Genomic DNA, 21,010 nt, shown 5'->3' with positions numbered 1-21,010 from the left:
ATCTTCAAGGGCCGGTCACAGTGCCTCCTTTCAGCAGGTCAACCAAAGTCAGGAGCACCTCCAGCTCTGGCTCCCCTCCACCTGGGCTCCAGGGCTCTGTTGAGGGGTTAAAGGTCACGCAGTGACCCGTGATGCCAAAGACCAAGAACCTGCTTGTAATGAAAGGCAGCTGGAGGAGGGTGAGGGAGACGGTGGATACATTTGGGTTGTGCCTGCTAAAGGAAAATAAGTAAAGCTGTTGAAAACACACCCTGTGCACAGTACTGATATTCCTACGGTTATGCTATACAAATACTGTGTATGTCATGGCGGCAGTTGGACGTTAGGGCTGTCATTAAGTGAACACTGTAGGTTCACAGAGATCCTTGTAGCTAAACAGGATCTCTGGACTGTCTGGTTACAGGATGTGAGAATAAAAAAAAAGAAAAAAAAGAATTGTTTGCTAACTATCAAGAAGAGACAGTCAAAATGACATGAAACAAGAATGGAGAAGACATGGACAGAACTGAGCGAGACACATTAACAAACAAAGATGGAGCATGAGCTTCGTGGCGACAGCACATACAGCGTGTCTGCATGTTGAGAGCACTCCACTCTGTTGCCAGGGGCAGAATCGATGCTGCAATCTAGTCAAGTGTAGGTAGGCTGTCATTAGGCATGAAAGAGTGCAATTCCATCAAGTGTTCATTTGGGGAATTGGGAAGCCACAGCAGACCTCAAATGACTTGAAATTGTCTGAGCCTGGAGGGTTCCAACCTCCCAGGTGCCATCACAGGAAATTTGTCCCACTTTCTCAGCCTCGCGAAAGATTTAGATTTAGAGACTGTAATGCGGACTTTGAAGTAGGTTTGAGTGGTTTGACAAGATTTTTTCAGAAGTTTCTAACCGCAATATTGCAGAGCCTCAGGGCTAATTGAAAAGAGTTTGATTTTTGGTCCCAGCGTAAGCTCACAGTGCTTACAGAGGTGTGCACGTCTTAGGGCAAACGGGTTGTGTTTTTGTTTTTTTTTTTGTCTAAATGTAGATGGGAACGATGAATCTCTGAGCTAAGTTTGAAATTTCCAAACTAGCCCAATGCCAAATAATCAGTAAAACTGTTAGCCATCATGAAAGTCTTATCTTCTCTCCACATCTGCTCACAATCATCATGCCTTTCCTCCGTCTTTTTCGCCCTATCAGGAAACCAGGTACAAGGACCTGAGCGATGCGTTTGACAGTGGAGTCGACGGCCTGACGGCAGACACCAGCTCCCCCTCACAGGTCTCCAGCCTCCTCTGGTTCCCTGGAGCGTCCAGGGCCCAATCTTCAGGAGCCATTCACCAAACAACCAGCGATGCCCTCCGCCAGAACATTTATGAGAACTTCATGAGGGAGTTGGAGACAGGCACTGGACAGGGCGGAGGGGGAGGGGGCGAGAGGAGAGACCCGTCCACTGGCACCGAAGAGGGGGAGAGCAGCAGCGAGTCAGCGGAGGGCTCCCTGGAGCAGCTGGACCTACTGTTTGAGAAGGAGCAGGGTGTGGTCCGACGGGCCGGATGGCTTTCTTTTAAACCCCTTGTCACACTGCACAAGGACAGGAAGCTGGAGCTGGTGAACCGCCGCAAGTGGAAGCAGTACTGGGTGACCCTGAAAGGTGAGTTTGAGTCTGGCGATGGAGGAGGTGCGCAAGAGAGCGGAACAATTTTTTGTCATTCTTGAAATTGCGTGAAAGAATGTGCTGCCATGTGGTTCTAAATTGAGAGTTAAGTGGATTATCCAAATTCAAATTCCTTGAAGTCAGGTTTGAGGAGCACCGGATTGCTTTTTGTTGACAAGGTTTTCCTTTTAACAGCAGTTGCGTCCTTGACTATGGCATCACACTTGACATTGAGTATTCGTCCTTCCTTCCAACCCTAAAAGCTTCTTAGTCAAGTAGATAAAAATTCAGGCCACCAAATGTGTGAACGTCCACATACTGCTAAGTATTTACTGAAGATTACCTCTTGGAAGTTACAAAAAAAGAAAAGGTACAAGCAAGGACAGTCTTATCATTTTTATGATTCCAAGTGGCCTTTTGGGAGTATGTAAAACTTTTGTGCTTTTATGTTTCAATACTGCTGCAAATATCCCAGTCGTGCTGAACTTCATTTCTCAGATATTTTTACAAGGACATCTTGTCTGTAAAACATTAAGCGACAGCTGTAAAAACCCCAAACACACACTTACAATATTAGAGAAACTCAGCTTGATGATTTACACTTTCTTTCTGCATCACTTGCTCATGACGTTTGTGTCTGTGTCTGTCTCTATCTCTTTGTCTTTGTGTCTGTATCTCCACTACCTTCATTCCAGGATGTACATTGCTGTTCTATGAGACTTATGGTAAAGGTTCTCCGGAGCAGGAGCTGTCGCCTCGCTACGCTCTCTTGGCCGAAGACAGCATTGTCCAGGCCGTTCCTGAGCATCCCAAAAAGGAGAATGTCTTCTGCCTTAGCAACTCATACGGAGACGTCTACCTCTTTCAGGTGAAACACGTCAGATGATATAGTTCTCCATATATAACATCTACCAAAAATCAGTTGCAGATAATTAGAAAAGTTGAATCATTGAAGTATTTTGGACATGTACATCTCTGTCAGGCCAACACAGCAAATAGATATACACCAGCATGTTTCCACTGCACGCAGTTGCAGTACACAGATGTGGTTGAATTATACCAGAGACACACTTCCCTTTCCTTTGCATATGAAATGACCAATTTCGGCATGTGGTTGCCCAAACTTCTCAGCTAAAGGGTCTGAGAGAACATCCTATTTACCCGATTACTGGCCTACATATCAGTACCAAATTCATGCAGAGCCTCGGCTCCCTCTGTGTATCCTCCTCCACTCAAGATTACAGGTTTCTCAGACTGCTCTATGTCGCAGGGGTCCAAACCTACATCTAATAAAATAGTGCTGGGATGTGTCCCTGGAGGCAAGCATGGAGAAAATCACCTCTGTAACATGACGATAGAACCTCAGTTTCATCCTTTTGTTTCCACTCACAAGGCCTCATGAGCATGAGACATTGTCACTGAAAAAGGTGTTCACGACCAATGTTCTGCTGCTAGATTGAATCACATGAAATGACTTATTAACATGGAAAATGTATGTTTAATTTCAGCAAGAGTTCATAACCTGTGCTTTCCCATAGAGGAACTGTTAATCAAGGTTTCTTTCATTGATCCAGCACAGCCCCAATGATCTTACTGTGATGTATGATAGAATAACACAATAGCGGTGCATTGGCAATCCTAGGAGATTTATAAGGCTTTGGATCTCTGAATTCATCTTGTAACAATAATCTTGTCCTTACTGCTTCATCAAATTTAACTCCCTGTCCCTCTCTGCCCCTTCCAGGCCAGCAACCAGACCGACCTGGAGAATTGGGTGACAGCAATCCACTCTGCCAGTGCCTCGCTGCTGGCCAAGCGCCAGGGGAAGGAGGATACGGTGCGTCTGCTGCGGAGCCAGGTCCGAGGCCTGCTGCAGAAGATCGACATGGATGGAAAGATGAAGAAGATGGCTGAGCTGCAGCTGACTGTGGTCAACGACCCAAAGAACCGCAAAGCTATTGAGAACCAGGTCAGGTGGTGGTGATGATACTGCGGCATCAGTTGAATTTGTTGGAATTAATACCAGTGTCACAATATTGGAGGCCGCTGTTGCATTATTTACACATTACATTTACATTTCATGGCCTTGGGATAAATTTCACAGAAAATCTGCTGCATTATTCTACAGTATTGATACATCAGCTCTGTAACGTATGCTCTTCTCAAGCTATGCTATGATTTGCTGACTCCTCTGTGTCATTGTTCCGCATGATACATGTAGCAACCACATGATGTGCCCTACTTAATTTCCTGATTTTTGTCACTCTGGTGACAAGCCTGTGCTTTATTTTTGTCTGTGGGTGGGTGAAGTGGCCTAAATGCATCAGTCCCCGAACGCATCGCGAGGGGCCCAGGGGAGCAGCTCGCTTCCCCGAGCATCAGATTGGGATTCCAGATGTTTCCTGGTAATGGGCTCTCAACATGCATTATCCTCTTCCTCCTCCTCACAGCCTGGGGGAGAATCCCAAGCACCTAGCACTGTGCTGTAGCACACACACAGCAGATTTCAGATGGGTATAAAAAGCCCATAACCTATAGCTTAGCAAGAAACACTTTTACAAGAAACTAGTGCTTGTTGAGGAATGTGGGAAAATCCCGCTGCTGTTTTATACCTGAAACTCAGATGGTCAGAGCCTTAAAATGCCAATAAATGTAAATGTATACTTTCTGCATCTGTGTGGCCACATCAGCTGCCCATGTCCTTATGCACTGATTGCTCATGCGCTAGGAAAGTAAATTGGATACTGTCCGTCTTGTTATTTGTTCTTAAGTTAAAGCACCCTGAGTGGAAACATGAATATGTTATTTTGAAGAACGAGCAGATAGAAGCTGGACAGCTCACTGCAGTAATGACAAATGGAGATGTCACTGCCTGACTAGTTGACTGACTGTGCTGGGATCTGTTTCCAATTAGCCAGTATGCCACCTCAGCGTAGACAAAGAGACAGACGGGGTTGGAGTCAATGATAGGGTCAGAGGGGTATGGGACAGGACTCTGATACAGGCGCCCAGAGGCTGATGATAGATTTAAGGTTTCGGTGGGGTTGTCTCGCACCAACAGGGCACTACTTTTATGTCCCCGCCCACCCCCACCCATGTCTACTGAAATCAGTGCCAGTAGACCTCTTTTGAAGTCTGCCTTTACCCCCTCTTTCACACACACAAGCTCACACACACACACACACACGCACAGACACACACACACACACACACACACACACACGCACTGCGATCAAGTTGCATTGAAAGACTTATTATGCATTTGGGCTTTTACAGAGATTGGGCAGCAAGAAAAGATGAGAATCTGTTAAAAGAAAGTCTTATTTCTGCTGAGCTCAATGGCTCTGAAATGGATGTGAATAAGTGGCGCACGCAGGCCAGATGGGCCTAAACACGTTTTGTTTTTCACTGATGTTGGTTGATTGTGTCACTGCGCTGATTCAAACCTGCTTACACATATTAAGCAACTGACTGCATTCAGGCCTCTCTCAAAAAATTCTGCTGCTCAGTGATACACCCTGGCATTAATCATCAACTCGAATTTTCTGCCCAGGACTATTTTTGAACATCCTCGAATGAAAATGCAGATATTTGACTGTTGACAAACACATCCAGATGGCATGTAAATCAGAAGCATGCTAGGATCTTGTGTGATAGTTATACATAGACATGAGTTTATCCAAAGCAGCGACTCTCCTAAATTTGTCTTTGCTTTTGAGGAAGGAGCTTATCTGATTTGCCCAGTAATACCACCTTCCTCATCTCAAGTCGTCTTCAGTCTACTCTCTGGAAGTCTGGAACACATCAGAGGATTTATGGACATTGAGTTCAGGTTCAGCAGAATAATGCTAAGTATTAGACATGACCGGAATTACCGGGCATTAGAGTGAATATGTGAAGTTTGTCACCTTGCCTATTATGTGATGGGAAAATAGACACCAAAGTCACCCATGTGTCCGTGGTGAATCATTTGCTTTGGTGCTCCATGCTAACCATGCTAATACTATATGATGACCGTTATCCAAGTAAGGCGACCCACTTTTTGGTTGTTGTCTTATATTATGAGCTACGTTTAACTTTTCAGACGAGGCTAGTTGCCCATATTCTCTCTCTATAGTCCATAGCAATGGCTGGTAATTAGCTGGTAGTTATCGTACACAGCAAAATGAGACTGTGCAACTTTTGCTTGCTTGCGGCAAATGTGGCCACAAGTGACAATGACAAAATTATGCTAAATGCTAAAACATGTTGTAACAGTAGCACAAGTAGAGAAGAGTCATCAAGTTAGCAAACTGACTCAGTATAGTACATCTATATCATTATAAAGTTTGCTAATATTAGCTACTAAAAGCTACTGGTCATACCAGACCAAGTAAAGCTGTAGCGCTAAAACTGAGCAATGGTGTGTTTTTATTGCTCATGAATTCAAGTTTTCATTTGTAAGAGACAAATTATTTCACTTATTCTTTTAAAAGTTAGTCTCAAACCTTTTATGTCCTTGTAGTAATATGCATCTTAACCCTGCTGATTTCCTAGAGATGAAGTTTGATGTGGATGCTGGTAGTGCTTCATTCTTGTGTCTCATTCTCTTAATTATTTGAATGACTGACATACCAAAATGCAAGGTCATTTTTTAACCAAAGCATGTGGACTCCAAGCAGCTGGTCTCATGTCTGGAATGGGAATAATGGCTGAATGTCATTGACCCAAGACTTGTTAACGGAGGCCACCTGCACAGCAACATACATAGGCATTTTCATGGGTTTAGCACATAACATAGCACACCAATGTCCCTTGGTGATTTTCTGTGCAAGTTCCTTGTTTAAGATGTTTGAATTTGTTTAAGTCAGAGGTTCATAAAACACAACTCTCCCATCCCTCCTCAGTTTGTTCATAATGTTAATGAGACCTAATGGGACAACGCCATAGGGTGCGTTATTGTAAATGAACTTGCAGTGCAGACGAGACCCATTAAAGTCAGTTGTTACAGAGTGTTGTTTAGCTTGAATGTTCTCATTAAAACAAGTCTCCAGCCAACAAAATAAGCACTTTCTCATAGCTTACATACTGCAAACAGTTAGTGGGAAGGCAACTGTATTGTGTGTATGTACTGTGTGTGTGTGTGTGTACGTGTGCATGGTGGAGGTTTAACGGGTGGTCTGTGCAACATCACTATCCTCTCTAGACTTACATAAAAAATGGGTATTTCAATTTACTGCACACGTACTCATTCCTTTGCGAGATACATAGTCACCCCTCACTATCAAACCTCCACCAATATATGCCCTCCACCAACATCTGCAAGCAATTGCCGCTTGATGGAAAGCACTCAACTGACCCTAGATCTCCCTCTTTGACTCTCCCTTTTCCCTCCCCTCCCTCCCTCCTCTCCCAGCTCGCTCCATTACCTCCCCTCAACCTTCTTTTCTCAGCCACCAAATTCACATTGAGAACCTCTACCCAACTTACCAAAATAATATTCTTCTTTTCCCTTCAGATCCAGCAGTGGGAGCAGAACCTGGAGAGGTTTAACATGGATCTCTTCAGGATGCGATGTTACCTGGCCAGTCTACAGGGTGGAGAGCTGCCCAACCCAAAGAGCCTGCTAGCTATCGCCAGCCGCCCCACCAAAACCACCCTGGGACGCCTGGGGATCTTCTCTGTCTCCTCCTTCCATGCCCTGGTGAGGAACCCCAGGACGGGCACTGGGAAAGGACAAATGAATGAATTTAAAAATAAAGAATCAGAGAACCAGCAGTGTGTCTTGTTTGGGTGCTCAGTAGCTCCTTGTATTAGATACTTCAGTTTTAATTTACTTGATGTCTAACAGTAACCTTTGAAATCTTATAATTATTTGAAACTAAAAAGCACCCTGCTAACGCTCCCTTTATACATTACTGGAGGAAAATAAACCTAATTAAGATGGTCTGATTAGATGAAATTTTTTGTTGAGCTAACTGATCCAAGTCCTGATATTGTGTAATCTGTTCAGATCTGTTCCAGAGATGAGGCCACACTCAGGAGGCGCTCATTGTCCCTGACTTATAGACAGCGCAAGAGAGGACTTTTCTCCTCGCTCAAAGGCCTCGACAACCTTACAAAGAGAGGCCGGGACAAGAGGCCGTCTGCATCACAGGTATTACTGACCACGCAAATGGATGGATGGAAATATGTGCTATTTTGTAAAAATTACAAAACTCAGATTGTATGTTTAACGTCTTTCTTATGTTAACAATGTGAAGGATGTGGCAAAGTGTTCAGAACTTCTAACTTGAGACTGTTAAAATTTCTAATATCTTCATATTTAATATCATCAAACTTTTTTCAGGAACAACTATTGAAAATTTTCTATGCATATATGTAAAACACTGCATTAAAAATTTAGCGCTATTGGTGTTTTTCTTTGTAGTCAAACACAGTGCAGCTCTCTTGCCTTAGGATAAGATTGTGCACCACATAGCGCTTCATTTGCAGCTATTTTCTTGTCACAAAGATTACTGTGTTCTGTTGCTGTGTCATTTTGAACTACCGGAAGAAAGAAGAATTTTTAATGTGACTTGTAGCAAGCCCACGAGCGATCACTTCAGTCAAAAACAGATATGGTACTAAGATGAGAGATTACATAACAAACTATATGTGTTCTTGTGTTTTTGTCAGCGTAGCAGCACTTAGACCTTGAGGTGACACTAACTAAGCTCAGCTGAATTCCCAGAGTAATAAAACTCTTCGGGTGGTCTGGATTAGTGGATTCCTAATGCAGGATCACCCACCTCATTTAGCAGTAGGGGAAAGTATGCACACACACGAGCATGCAGAAGTGTGAAGGTTGTGTTCAGAACTTCTAACTTCTAAGCATCTCACGCTTACATGTGTACATGTGAACCCACACGGCCTCTTGAGACGTGCTGCAGAGAAAAACTGTGTCCTGACGCTTACACCCTCAGTGCACATTGCAAATGTTGTTAGTGAAACAACCTGAAAACATGTTGCTTTATTGCTTACTCGCATGTACAGTGCCTGCGCTGACATGAAAGAAAGAAAGAGATTGTTACAGTCATGCAGCGCTTTCAGCACATTTTCCCCCTAAGGAGATTTTATTAATTAGAAGCACATAAGCTCTCGTCCCCCTCTGCTTCCCTGTAAGTTTAAGTGCAAACCTCCCATCAACACAAACACAGGAGAGCATTCCTTACCCAGGTGCAGAGGGGGGAGTCTAAATCCTCTCAGGTTTGTAATTAGACTCATGCAGCCTGGTTATTTATTGATACAGAAATCCACCACTCTGTACCCTAAAGGTATGGCCCTGGAGATTACACTACTCTTGGTGGTCTATTTTAAGAATCGCCACAGGAAACACTCATTTGCGCAAGTCTTTTATGGACCTCTGTTCATTAGTTGAGACTATGGGAGGGAGAGTGTGGTTTTGATTAACAACAGTCTACCTTCATTTTTCTTTATCCTGTGATGTCAATATGGGATCTTATTGTTCTGGAGCACGCACAGCTTGCAAAGAACCGGTCATGTTCTTCATGTTGATGGGCCCCGTCTCTTGACTGCTCCCAAAATGTTCTCTGTCCTGTTTCACTTGCTCTTATCTCACTCATCCACCCCACCACCTGCTCAGTGATACTTATGTTTGTGCATTTGCACACGTCTGTCAGCGACTAGGTACGTGTGTGTGTGTGTGTGTGTGTGTGTGTGTGTGTGTGTGTGTGTGTGTGTGTGTGTGTGTGTGTGTGTATTATTATTTTTCGGGGGAACTCCAGCCGGCCGGCCTAATGAGGCCCAGTTACATTTCACAGTGCAGAAGGCCAAGGTGGCGCTGCAGAACACACATGAATTATTAAAAGCCATATGTGGTAGATGGCATTCTCCACTCTTTCCTCAGCCCTGAAGACATCAGCAGATGGTTAGTGTAAAGACGCTAAATATTAAAAGGCTTCACTTACTTTCCTTCTCAGGCTCTTTTTCGTGCTTTTCTGGTGTTTTCTTCTTTACATAGAGGATAATAAGGAGCAGTTAATAGCTGTTAGTGCTTCAAGGGATTTTCAGAGCGCTGGGTTTTCCTGGACATCTGCTGTTTTTGTGTTGTTTGACTTTTTTTTTTGAGAGATCATTGTAGTGTTAATTCGGTTTAATGTTATTCACTGTTGGAAATTCAGCCATGGCCATTTTAAGTGACGTCATTAGCTCCCCGGTTGATCTCTCATGTGGTACTCACGAGACATGTGTTTGCTGGAGATGGATTTGGATAGCGAGGTCATCTCAGGAGTCAAACTCTCCTCCATGCACTTAATCTGTTGTTCCCTTCTCAGGTTCTCAGACTGTGCTTTTCTCTAAGATTTTCAAGATATCGTCTTGCTTTCCCTCCCTTTTTGCTCTCCATTTATCCACCTTCCTCCAACTCAAACCCACTATCTTTTGGTTTTTCTTCTTTCCTGCTTATTTAATCTTAAACCTAGAGTCTCATCTCCATCTCTTGCACGATTTCTCTCACCATTTGACTTTCCTTTTTTTCCCCTCAGCCTCGTCCTCTCTCAAACCCCCTGGTCCCACAGAGCATAAACATCAGAGCGTTACCCGGCGGTCTTTCTCCCACAGTTTCCATACTGACTCATCTGTGTTGACTAAGCCTAAATCCCATTTACCACTGTGACGCTGGGCTTGACAACCTTTCTCCAAAGTCATGCTCTTCCCCCCCGTCTCCTTTTCTCTCGTTTTCCCATCTCTCATCCGTCTTAGCAGTGCTATGTATACAGTAAGGAGCTGGCCGGCAGTCGGCTGTGGGAAGTAGGCCAGAAAGGTCTGAGGATTTGTGGGAGAGTTGGTAAAGCTTTCTAAAATTAGTCAGTTTACGGCGAAGCAGCACTGTTTACAGCCACTTTATAAATGTACTTGTGTTGGGCAGGGAGAGTTACTGTAGTCTGCTGATCAGAGGTCGGATGAGGGTTCTACTACCATAACGGGAGCTGGATTTTTTTTTTTTTATTGTAAAGGAATTTTCTTGGGATTGTTTTTGGACAAAAATTATCCTGAAATTAGCGTATTGAGACTGTGCTGGAGACTTGAGGGGACTGTCCCTTTTTGTATAAGAGTGTATAAGAGGGAATTGTCGTTGGAAATTCAGCTGCAACTCAGTTAATTTCACAGCAAAATACAAACACCTGTGAGATTGTGTCATCGAGAACAAAATGCCCCATTTCTGCCACCACCTATCATGTCTCTCCTGCCCAGTGACAAAGTATCCCAGCAAAAGCTGATAACTGCAGCCGGTTTGAGTGAGGACCTGGGCTACACCCTCACATAACGGATAGCTCTGTGTCACTGCTGTATTATAGAGTTGTTAAAGCCCTCCGAGGCTGCAGAGTCACCTCCAGCTCTGAGGCTTAGCCAGACATAGGACGCCTTACAATCACAAGCCAGGGAGAGGAGCTCGAGAGGAGGAGGAGAGAGAGAGAGGAATGGATCAAGAAGTGAAAGATTTCGACACTGAAGGGTGAATGTGGAGATGGAGAGGGGGGGAGAGCTCATCTTCTTCTCATCTGTAACTGGACTGTTTACCCCTTTCATCTCCCTGCTACACAGAAACCACTTAGGGTCTATACACACCCCCCTCCGCTCACACACACAGACCATATTTCCACTATTGCACCTTCAAAGGCTGCAGACCCGTCTGGAAGCAGTATCAAAGCGCTGCACTCGCCATGCGTAGTTTTTAATTAACTGCATAATAGCACTGTATGTGTCTAATATTGTGTTGCCGGAGTGGCTGGGCACTTAATCGCTCATGAGTCAATCGGTGTGGTGCCCCTCTGTCTGTGGCTCTGACTGTCTGTTTCTTGATTTCAGATCTTTGACGGCGACGCTGGAGGTCAAACTTACGCCTTGCCTCCCAGGAGCACTGAGGTGAGTCATAGTGTTCAGAAACTTTCTCCGTCCATTACGGTTTGAGGATCTTTGATATATCTTTTAAAAATTCCACTGCCATCTGTCATATCCATCCTGCGGTACTGCTTTATGTGCTGAATTATCAGTTTCAGCGTGAAGTAGCCGTGGCAGAAACAAGTCCTCTGTTGCTTTGACCTCTGCTGTCTGTCATGGCTTTGATAGTGGGCTGTGTAAAGATATTTTTAACACATGGGGTGTGTGTGTGTGTGTGTGTGTGTGTGTGTGTGTGTGTGTGTGTGTGTGTTTGTGTGTGTGTATTACTTGTACAGGATCAAAGAAGAGATTCCTTTCATGTCGATCTGCAGGTGTCTGAAATACAAACAGACAGCATATCTGACGAGATTTTTGCAGCAGTAGAACCGTGTTAAACGCGGCTGTGGACAGGGGTCCGATTCACACCATAATTGAGTTAATGGAGGGTGCTGGGTTGAAGTGTTGGATGTTGAAAGTGTGAGTGTATGGGCTTATGGTAAAAGTGTTGAATGATTGATGAGTGTGAATTCCGGCCATCTGAGCAGCCAGACGCTGGAGCTGCGGCATCTGCAGGTTAATTGGTGGTTACATGCCTCCATCAAGGAAGCGTGACATAATCCTGTAGCTTCAGCTCCAAACCTTGCTGTCCTCAACATCTCTTTGTCCCCTTGGTCGGCCTTTTTCATTTGCTACATCAGCAGCTGGACAGTAGGGACGTGCTTAATGAGACTGCTGCCTTCTAAAGGGTATTTTTCCTTTATTAGAAGTTGAAGTCTCATTAGATTTCAGAAATATTGCCCAGATTGTAATAAACCTCAACTATCCCCTCAGGAAACAGTTCCACATTTTTGGAAATTCTCTATCTTGCCAAGAGTTAGATGTGAAGATCATTAACATCACTCTCATGTCTGTTAAATACAAAGCTACAGCCAGCAGCTTAACATGCTACATCTTGTTCGTTAATCCACACAAAAGTGAGGTGTAAAAACAGCAATTTGCCATTCTATGGGGGATGTGCAGGACTGTTACTTGGCCTGGTTTCAAGGAAGTCCAGTAGCCCAGCACATAGTTATGTTAAGTGATAGTTAAATTATTTTTACACTTACTGCTTTTTGTATGAACATTTTAGGGTTGGACAGAGCCAGGCTAGCTTTTTACCTCTGTTTCCAGTTTTTATGCTAAGCTAAGGTAAGCTAATCGCCTGCAGGCCATACCTTCATATTTAACATGACATATTCCACAAACACGAGAGCAGTGTTGATCTTCTCAATTACCTCTTGACAAGAAAGCGTATAAGAATATTTCCTCAAGCGTCAAACTATTCCTTTAATGAAGAACGATTTTGTTGACAAACCTCTGTATTGCTGACACGTCTTTTGAGCTGGTAACTAAAATAACTTCAAATGGAGCTGCATCGTTGCTGAGCCTGTATCCTGTCCTCCATGTGAGAAGGAAGCTTGAAAATATATGAAAGGAAGCTAGAATATATGAATTTCTTTACAGGTATCTGTTACGTAATATGTTTTATAAATATATTTTGCCTTTCAAATACAATCTCATCAAAGCCTTCCTGGAGGAACAGATGTGTGTGATGCTGACAGACGAGAATAATGGACACTTTTAGACAGAGCGAATGGGTGTTATGAAGATCACTGTTCCACAGGATGCAATGATTCATAGCGTGAGCCTTTGGTGAATGTGGCGAGTGTTAAAACTGCCCTCATTAAGGGTTTAGAAATGGACTCAGAACAGGAAGTGGTTGGGAAACAATAATGGCCTTCATTGGGTCGGAGCTTTAATTTTGCTTTTAATGTAGTGGCTTCCCCTCAGATGAATGCTCGGATGTCTCCTTGGTTTGGATGTGAATTTGGAAAACAGCTCATCACAAGGATCCATTTTGATTTAGTGGGGATTAAGACTCTTCGGGGTGGGAAGTAGGAAAAAGAGAGAGAGAGGTTAGCGCAGCTGTATTGATTTTTGTCAACAACGACGGTTCTTCATTTCTGTCCTGATGACTTTGTTCCTGCTGTACTACTTGGATCTGAGATCCTCCAAATTACTCTAATAAGCCGCCATCTTCCACTAATCCTTTGAAGTGAAGTCAAGTGAAGGGTATGTTTGTATGAGTGTGTGCCCAAGCTTCGTTGTAGCTGCACTGGCTGGCGCACTCTTGTAGAGCGTGCGACTGTCCATGTGGGTTTGTCAAGTGGTCTCTCTGCTTCCTACACGATTTGAACCAAGCAACTGTTTCAACAGGCTGAGGGTGTGCTAACACTGTCTAGCTGCAAGTTGTGAGTGTTGCACAAAGCAGAGAGAAATAAACATCTATATGGGATCTCACTATAGGAGCTGCCTTGGCCTCTGTGGAAGTTAAAACACAGGTCATGTTGAATGGCTCGGTTTTGCTCTTCACGTCCTCCATCCGCCCACTCCCTCTGTCTGCAGTGGCGAGAGCGTATATGTTTTGACTGCTGAAGAATATCTTATATTACTTCACCTGTGATTTTTCTGACTTGATATCGCATGCTCACACTCATTCACTCATTTGAAACGTGTGCAAATGCCTGCTTCTGTTGAGTAAAGTCCAGAGGAGGGTTGTGGAAATGTTTTATTGGCTCGTGATCTCCGCGCCATCGCTCTCGTCCGTGACATACTGAGCCCCCTTTCTGTGTCACCACACTCCACTACCCATGAATACACACCCCCTCTTTGACTTTGAAGTCATTGCTGTGGAGCAGGCACTCGTACTGTGCCCGTCTAGGTGGCCATTATCGTCACCTTGCGTGTGTGATTGTGTGTCACAGTCGTGGAAAGAGGAATCTTGGGTGGAGCTTTAAGGAAATGAACAGTAAAACTCTTTTAATAGATTTAATAGAAGGAAATTGGATAAACTTACTCTTCTGGTTCCTCTATATGGTCATCATATCTATTCGAGGCAGCACTGTAATATTTGTGTGTTACCCAGTTGCTAAGTGGAACAGAAAGGGTGTATTTGTGCAGAAGCCACCAAACCGTCCATAACTCCACATTCCATCTTTAGAAGCTCCAGGGTGGAGGTTGACTTTCTTGGAAATAATTTCCACACTTTAGAGGAAAAACTGAAGTATTGGTTTGAGTTATTTGGCTGGATGTGAACGTAAATAGAGTACACGCTCGCCACACAGAGCACTTGTTGAAGTCCAGCGCGTGCCTGGACTTGTACTCTTGGCAGCGGTTCATGGAACGTTGACCAGGCAACCGTCGGCCCGTCACAACCCTCTCTGACCATGAATGAGTGTATAGTGTTAGTCAACCGCCGGTCAGGTCAGCGCAGGCAACCAAATCTTAGTTTTCCGGTCACGCCATATTGCTGGGGCACAAACGCGGCGGTTATGCAACCAGTCGCAGTGACGTCTTATTCTTTCATCCTCAGTTTGTAAGCATGACCTCACATCCCTAAAGAGGTGGGCAGAGGGTGGGTGCTGAAGTGGCACCTTGTGTTCCTCCATCACCAACAGGTTAGGGAAACATTTTGGTGAGAACATTGGTGGCCTTTATTTCAGCACTGATTCCTGAAGTAGACTAGTCAAAAGGACATTAAGATGGAAAATTAGGCAAATGTTTGTCTGTGTGCCTGTGTTTTTCTGAGCTACACTGCTACTTCTGTGTGTGTGTGTGTGTGTGTGTGTGTGTGTGTGTGTGTGTGTGTGTGTGTGTGTGTGTGTGTGTGACGCTAAGTGATGCTGTGAATCAGAGACCTTAGCCTGTCCCTTTAGGCTTTTTGTCTGGCAGGGAAAAAAGGTCTTTTTCCTCTTGAGGTGATTCATCAACAGCAAGCATCCAGCCTCTGAAACAGACAGAGAAGCTCTTACACATGCACATCAGACAGAAAGCCTCAGACACACAGCACTCTCTATTTTTGTGATCCCATAATGCATTTAAAACATTGCCGTATACCCAGACCTATTCTCTAAGGCAGATATTCCTCTTTGGTCCTGTGTCTCAGTTTAACTGAGACTTCATATTTTTGTCAGTAGTGATGAATCACTGGCTTTTTCAACCCAGGAGTTTCAGTACATTTGGTGTGACTGAGCCTTTCCTTAAGATCTAGGCTCTTGATAATTGTGGTCTTAGGCTGCACTGTGGCGTCTCCCACAGCCCCACAGCGCAGCAGTAGTGCTTTCCCTTCCAGAGACACAGAGTCGCAACCAAAACCCCCAAATGGCTGCCTGTGAAGCTGAGCGGCGGGCTAACCCCCACCACCCCTCCAGCCTTAGTACCCAGTTCAAACCTCACTGTTAGTGCCACCAGCAAATAATTACCCTCTGAAAGTTTGACTGATTTTAAAATAAATTGTCCCTATACATCACTCAAGCGAAAAGTGTGCTTGTGGCTTTTCAAACCAAATAAGTCCCGGAGAAGTGCACAGATATCATCTGGACGTCTAGACCTTTGCCAGTCCTCTTGTGTACACGGTCATTACGATGACTATTATGTGCAGCAACTGCCGTCTGTGTTGTCAAATGAATTTCTGAAAGGCTAATTGTATGACATCTTTGCTCCGCTGCTTGATCCACTGCCAAGCATTTAGACTAATGGAACTCTATTGATTTGTGTGCTGCTACTCAAACTCTAACTCTCTCTTTCTCTCTCTATTCACTCCCTCCCTCGCTCTGTTTACCTCCAACTCCTCCTTTTTCTGATTACTCTCTCCTCCGCCCAATGCTTCTCACCTGCTTTCTTTTTTATCTTTCTTTTGCCTCCTCTTCTTCACCCCCTTTTCCGTACTCCCACAGAGGCTGGATGTGCTGACCAGCATCTACTCCATGTCGCCCCCCGAGGGCGGTGTGTGGGACAGCATCAGTTGTGCCACGGACATGCTGACGTGTGTCTACATGCCAGACGGCCTGACAGTCCAAGTTCCCGTCAGAAGAGACCAGACAGCCGCCGACCTTCTCTCTGCAGCCTGCAAGGTTGGGTTGGCGGCCAGTTTCAGAGAAATGATGACATGTCACCAGAACGAGAGAACAATGTTCCTGACAGTTATAGCACAAAACGCCAAATAAAGGCAGTGATGTCATTTAGATTTAGTTGTGTAGTATAATTTTATGTTTTTAACATAGTCCTGCTAGTCACACTTAATGGTGAGAATGCATATTTTCCCGTCTTGTGGTGTTTGTTAATACACCAGGTGTGGTCTGTTTTTTTTAAGCATCTGTAGCAGGAGATCTGGTTGTGTTATGCTCCCAAGGGCTTAAAATACCACACCTATTCTTGCAGTGTCTGACTCCACACAGTCCTCTAAGGATGACTGCAAATAGATGGACACCCCCCCCCCACACACACACACACACACACACACGAACACACACACACACACACCCACACACAACCATACATAACCATACATGTAGTCCCTTGGGAAAAACTTTTTTTTGTTTACCTCAAATTTCTCATCACTAAGTGTAAAGTCGGTGAATAATTCATGCTTTGGCCACGCAGCAGCTGTCATACTAAGCGTTGGTGCATGAAATATGTGGGATGATTGTGTGCATACAGGCTGCTGAACATTAAGGGCTCTTGTGTGAACAGGTGAAACAGCTGGATCCGGGCCTGCACTGCCTCCGACTGCACAGGCGAGCAGGGCAGGACGCGGAGGTTCGATACGTGGCGGCCGGAGAGCTCGTCCACGATATGGTGAGGAGGGCAATCCTACATAATCACACGTGGATACACACTGCTCTTCGTTATCTTAACCTTATTTAATGGGTATTGGTTTGTTTGATATCACCCTGTAGTTCAATGATCAGTTGGAGGTTTCCCCAGTCAATGTGTTTACACTGCACATGAGCAGGCCGAGCGCCACCGGAGACTTCGGTGAGTTGGCCTATGATGTGGATTGATTTAGGTCTAATTGTGTTTGTAATTTTCTATACACCTCACGATCGTTTGTGTACTCCTTCTGTCTGTCTAACTGTCCCTGTCTCTGCATCTCTGCATCTCTGTTTCTCTTCCTCCTTGCAGGTTTTGCAGTAACAGGACACATAGACAGCCAAAAGAACAGCCGCATCTTTGTCAGTGAGGTTCTTCCTGATGGACTGGCCTTCAACGAAGGTGCTTACTAGACAAAGATAACCCTGAAATCACCAGTATCATGTGTGATCCCTGTGGCTTTTAATATCTCTTAACTGAAATGTGTGTGCTTGTTTTTACCAGGTTTGCGCCCAGGTGACGAGATCCTGGTGCTGAACAGTCGGTGTGTGTCCGGTCTGGACCTGACGCTGATCCAGACGTTGTTCGCCGAACAATGCCTGCACCTGAGCCTGAGGCGGGACGGTCCCCTGCCACCAAACATGGCCCCCAACCGTCCGGCCCTTCCTTCCAAGCTGAACCAGGAGGTTCGCAGCAAGCACCACCGAACCAAGTCCTCCTCAGGTGCTTAAATTGAAAATGATACAAAACCACACACCTGGATGAAAACGCACAAATTCTCAAACCAGCATTAGTGGGACTGTTTTTGTACTTAAAAGATTTGTATTTAATGGAAATGCAGCAAAATTTAAAGTTGATATTAATACCCTTTAGTTTCAGTTAGTTCGCCTCTTTGGTGTGTGACAGAAAAAGAGAGAAGGAGAAGCATGAAGAGAGATACATTTCTTCTACCGCAAAATGTAGCAACTTGGCACACCCTTCAGGAGGAGCTCGGTCTCTGTTGACTCTGCACCAGTTTAATGTTTTCTTTCCTCTGTAAGCGAGCTGTGTCGTTAAACCTGTAAACAGCCTGCTCAAAGTTTAATCCCAGTTTACCCATCCAGTTTTTCTGATCTGTTTTGTTGTGCTTTATTTTGGTGCATACTGTAGTAGTTCTTTCATCTAAGTCACAAAAAAAACAAAAAAACACACATCTCAGTGATGTTCTTTTTAGCAATAATTTGTGAGGAGCTATTTATGAAACCTAGAATTTGTTTAGTTGCTCACATTAGTAGTAATAGCTGAGAGAGTAGGTTGTTCTCTCTCACCTCGGCCTCAAGAAAACCACCACACTTCCTTTCCAGTTAAGTTCTCTGCTTCCTCAAAAGAGAGGCATGAGATAATGCGGCGGATGTCAAAAGTTAAAAGCGGTAGAAAAAGTTTCAGATGAAGTTTCATAGCTCTGTGCTTCCTCGGGGAGAGAGAGAAAGACCAGGAGGGGCCTTTGACCGCAGAGAGCTCATTATCACAATGAATATATAGTGCTCTGTCGGCTTGGTTCGGTCTCACTGCGGATGCGAGGTGTCAGAACTGAACAGTGAGGTCGTCCATGTCGTTGGACAGGCACAGCTGATACCCATCTGTTTTTGTTTGGGTCTCGCGCTGAAGGTAGGGGAAATTCAACCAGATCTGATCTGATCTGTGGTGTATAAATTATAGATATATATAGGTTTAGGATTTGATGCAGTTCTCTATGTAACAATTTGATGTTTTTTCGTAGTACAGTTGAGGATGCAGTCGGATCAGAACTTATATTTTAAACCATTGTTATTGATTTGAATTAGTCTTGGTTTGTCAGAGAAGTACAGTACAGTACAGTACACCACCTCTTTCAACAGGTCATGACTAAAAAGTAGATTCACAAATTGTTCAGGAATGGTCAGCATTGAAGTGTACAAGTTCTAAAAAGAGCAGACGGTGGCAGTTTTCAATATTATGACAATTCAGATTTTTCCAAGGTTATATTTTTGGTTTTTATTAGAGAGTCAGAGGAAGACGGGGTGGTGTCAATCGAGTTAAGAAGAAGGACATGACTTGCAGATTTGGACACAGCATGTTGCTGATTCATGACCTGCCCTTTACCCCACTGAATAACCTGTTAGTCGATTCATTTTTCAAATGAAATTATGCCAAAATTGACCAAAACGCTGCTAACAGTATTTTCCTTCAAGAACATTTGATGTCTTTTTTACTGATTGCTTTCCATCAAAAAAGCAGTCAAAAGAAAGAGTCAGTTCTGGAGAAAGCATCATCTTAATGATAGTAATTCATTAGTGTTTTGCTCCTCTGCAGCCATAATTGAACACAAATGGATTAATGACTTGAAGGCCTCATTATAGTAAGTGGTGTGATCAAAGTTCCTGCAGTTTTCTTCTCCGTCTCTAGAGGGCACATGATTCCAGGCAGGCTGATAAGGAGGCAGAGAGGCAAATGCCCACAGTCAGGAATTAACACTTGTCTGACACAAATTACAAAAACGATTTCACGGTGGCATTCCTAGAAGGAAACTGTCTGTCATCTGGATTCATTCAGCCTGATGCAAACGTTTAAGACACGAGAATCAAATTTAGAAGAGGAGATATGTCAGTAACTCCGCTCTAGCAGTCAGGCATTTGGTCGACTATGATTGCGAGCTTAAAAAAGGGAGAAGTTCAGCTCCACAGGGAGTCCAGAAGTTTTCTTTTTGTTTCGTGCTGTCACATTGGCCTGCCTCCCAGGCTACAATCAGGGATAAGTCTTTTCATGTGCCAACTGCTAGAGAGTTTGTCCTCGGGACCTTGAATTTAATGAGAAGTAGGTAATATCAGGAAAATCTTTTCAAAACAGTCGGTTAATCTGATGATTTCGTCATGTCAGGGGGGTTCGTAAGCAAATATACATTTTACTAAGAGGAGCAGTGAACTTTTAGCTATGAAACTATTTTAGGGCTTTAGAAAATAGATAACAGAGTCTTTAATTAGGATTGCCAAGTGTTTGTTTTTCTTTTTTGGGATAACAGAAGGCCATTGCCATTTTTAGTTTGGAGACATATTTAAATTCTGTGCAACTGGCAGACGCTCATGATGGGTTTAGACCAGCCAGCATTGTTCGTGTTTTGTGGTCCGAAGAAGGATGTGCTGTAGCAAAAACCACTGTAGGACAGATGCAGTGATGGGTGGTGTGAGCAGAACACGCACGCACTCACGCACGCACGCACGCACGCACGCACGCACGCATGCACACACACGCACACACACACACACACACACACACACAGAGTGACACCAAACATAATTCTAAAACTGTTCCCTCCGCCTCTCTTTCCAGATGTGTGTACTGCAGCTGACGGTGTTGAGTCCCTGTGCGTAGGACTGGAGAATGGTCACTCCCACTGCGCACACAGGCCTGTTCAGCACAGCAAGGTAGGAGGGGCAAGAGTGTGTGTGTGTGTGTGTGTGTGTGTGTGTGCCAGAAAGTATGTTTTTGTCTCTTAGACATCCACATACGGTACCTCTCTCTCTCCTTCCAGGTTTGTTTGTGTGAATCAAAATGTGCACATTGTCGAGCGTGTGTGTTTGTGCCCACTCACAGTGGCAGCTGTGGGGCTATCAGCAACAATCCTTAGCATTACCATAATAATTAGGATATTCCATCTTAGCCACCAGTATAAACACAGCTTATTACTGTCATGCAGATGGGATCCAGACTGAGAGAAGAGGCTGTCATAACAAGAAAAGCTACATA

General features: G+C 44.3%; 1 protein-coding gene across 4 annotated transcripts in view; it reads left to right on the top strand.

Moving 5' to 3' along the window:
• The window catches only part of tiam2a (TIAM Rac1 associated GEF 2a), a 49,286-nt gene that overhangs the window by 4,341 nt on the left and 23,935 nt on the right, over nt 1–21,010 (top strand). For all 4 annotated transcript variants that reach the window (XM_023401727.2, XM_023401724.2, XM_087172774.1 and 1 more), the window contains 12 exons: nt 1,180–1,633; nt 2,332–2,504; nt 3,381–3,605; nt 7,134–7,319; nt 7,629–7,772; nt 11,486–11,542; nt 16,333–16,509; nt 17,129–17,233; nt 17,335–17,413; nt 17,561–17,650; nt 17,753–17,971; nt 20,594–20,688. In XM_023401727.2, coding sequence (XP_023257495.1) covers nt 1,180–1,633; nt 2,332–2,504; nt 3,381–3,605; nt 7,134–7,319; nt 7,629–7,772; nt 11,486–11,542; nt 16,333–16,509; nt 17,129–17,233; nt 17,335–17,413; nt 17,561–17,650; nt 17,753–17,971; nt 20,594–20,688 — 2,004 coding nt within the window. The remainder of the gene's footprint in view (nt 1–1,179; nt 1,634–2,331; nt 2,505–3,380; nt 3,606–7,133; nt 7,320–7,628; nt 7,773–11,485; nt 11,543–16,332; nt 16,510–17,128; nt 17,234–17,334; nt 17,414–17,560; nt 17,651–17,752; nt 17,972–20,593; nt 20,689–21,010) is intronic.

The sequence above is a fragment of the Seriola lalandi genome, unplaced genomic scaffold (genome assembly GCF_002814215.2).
Source record: "Seriola lalandi dorsalis isolate HSWRI2012SDOR001 ecotype SW California unplaced genomic scaffold, Sedor1 jcf7180002053728, whole genome shotgun sequence".
NCBI classification, from domain to species: Eukaryota; Metazoa; Chordata; class Actinopteri; order Carangiformes; family Carangidae; genus Seriola; species Seriola lalandi.
The sequence above is the reverse complement of the archived record's forward strand: the minus strand, read 5'-3'. Positions and strand labels throughout refer to the sequence as shown.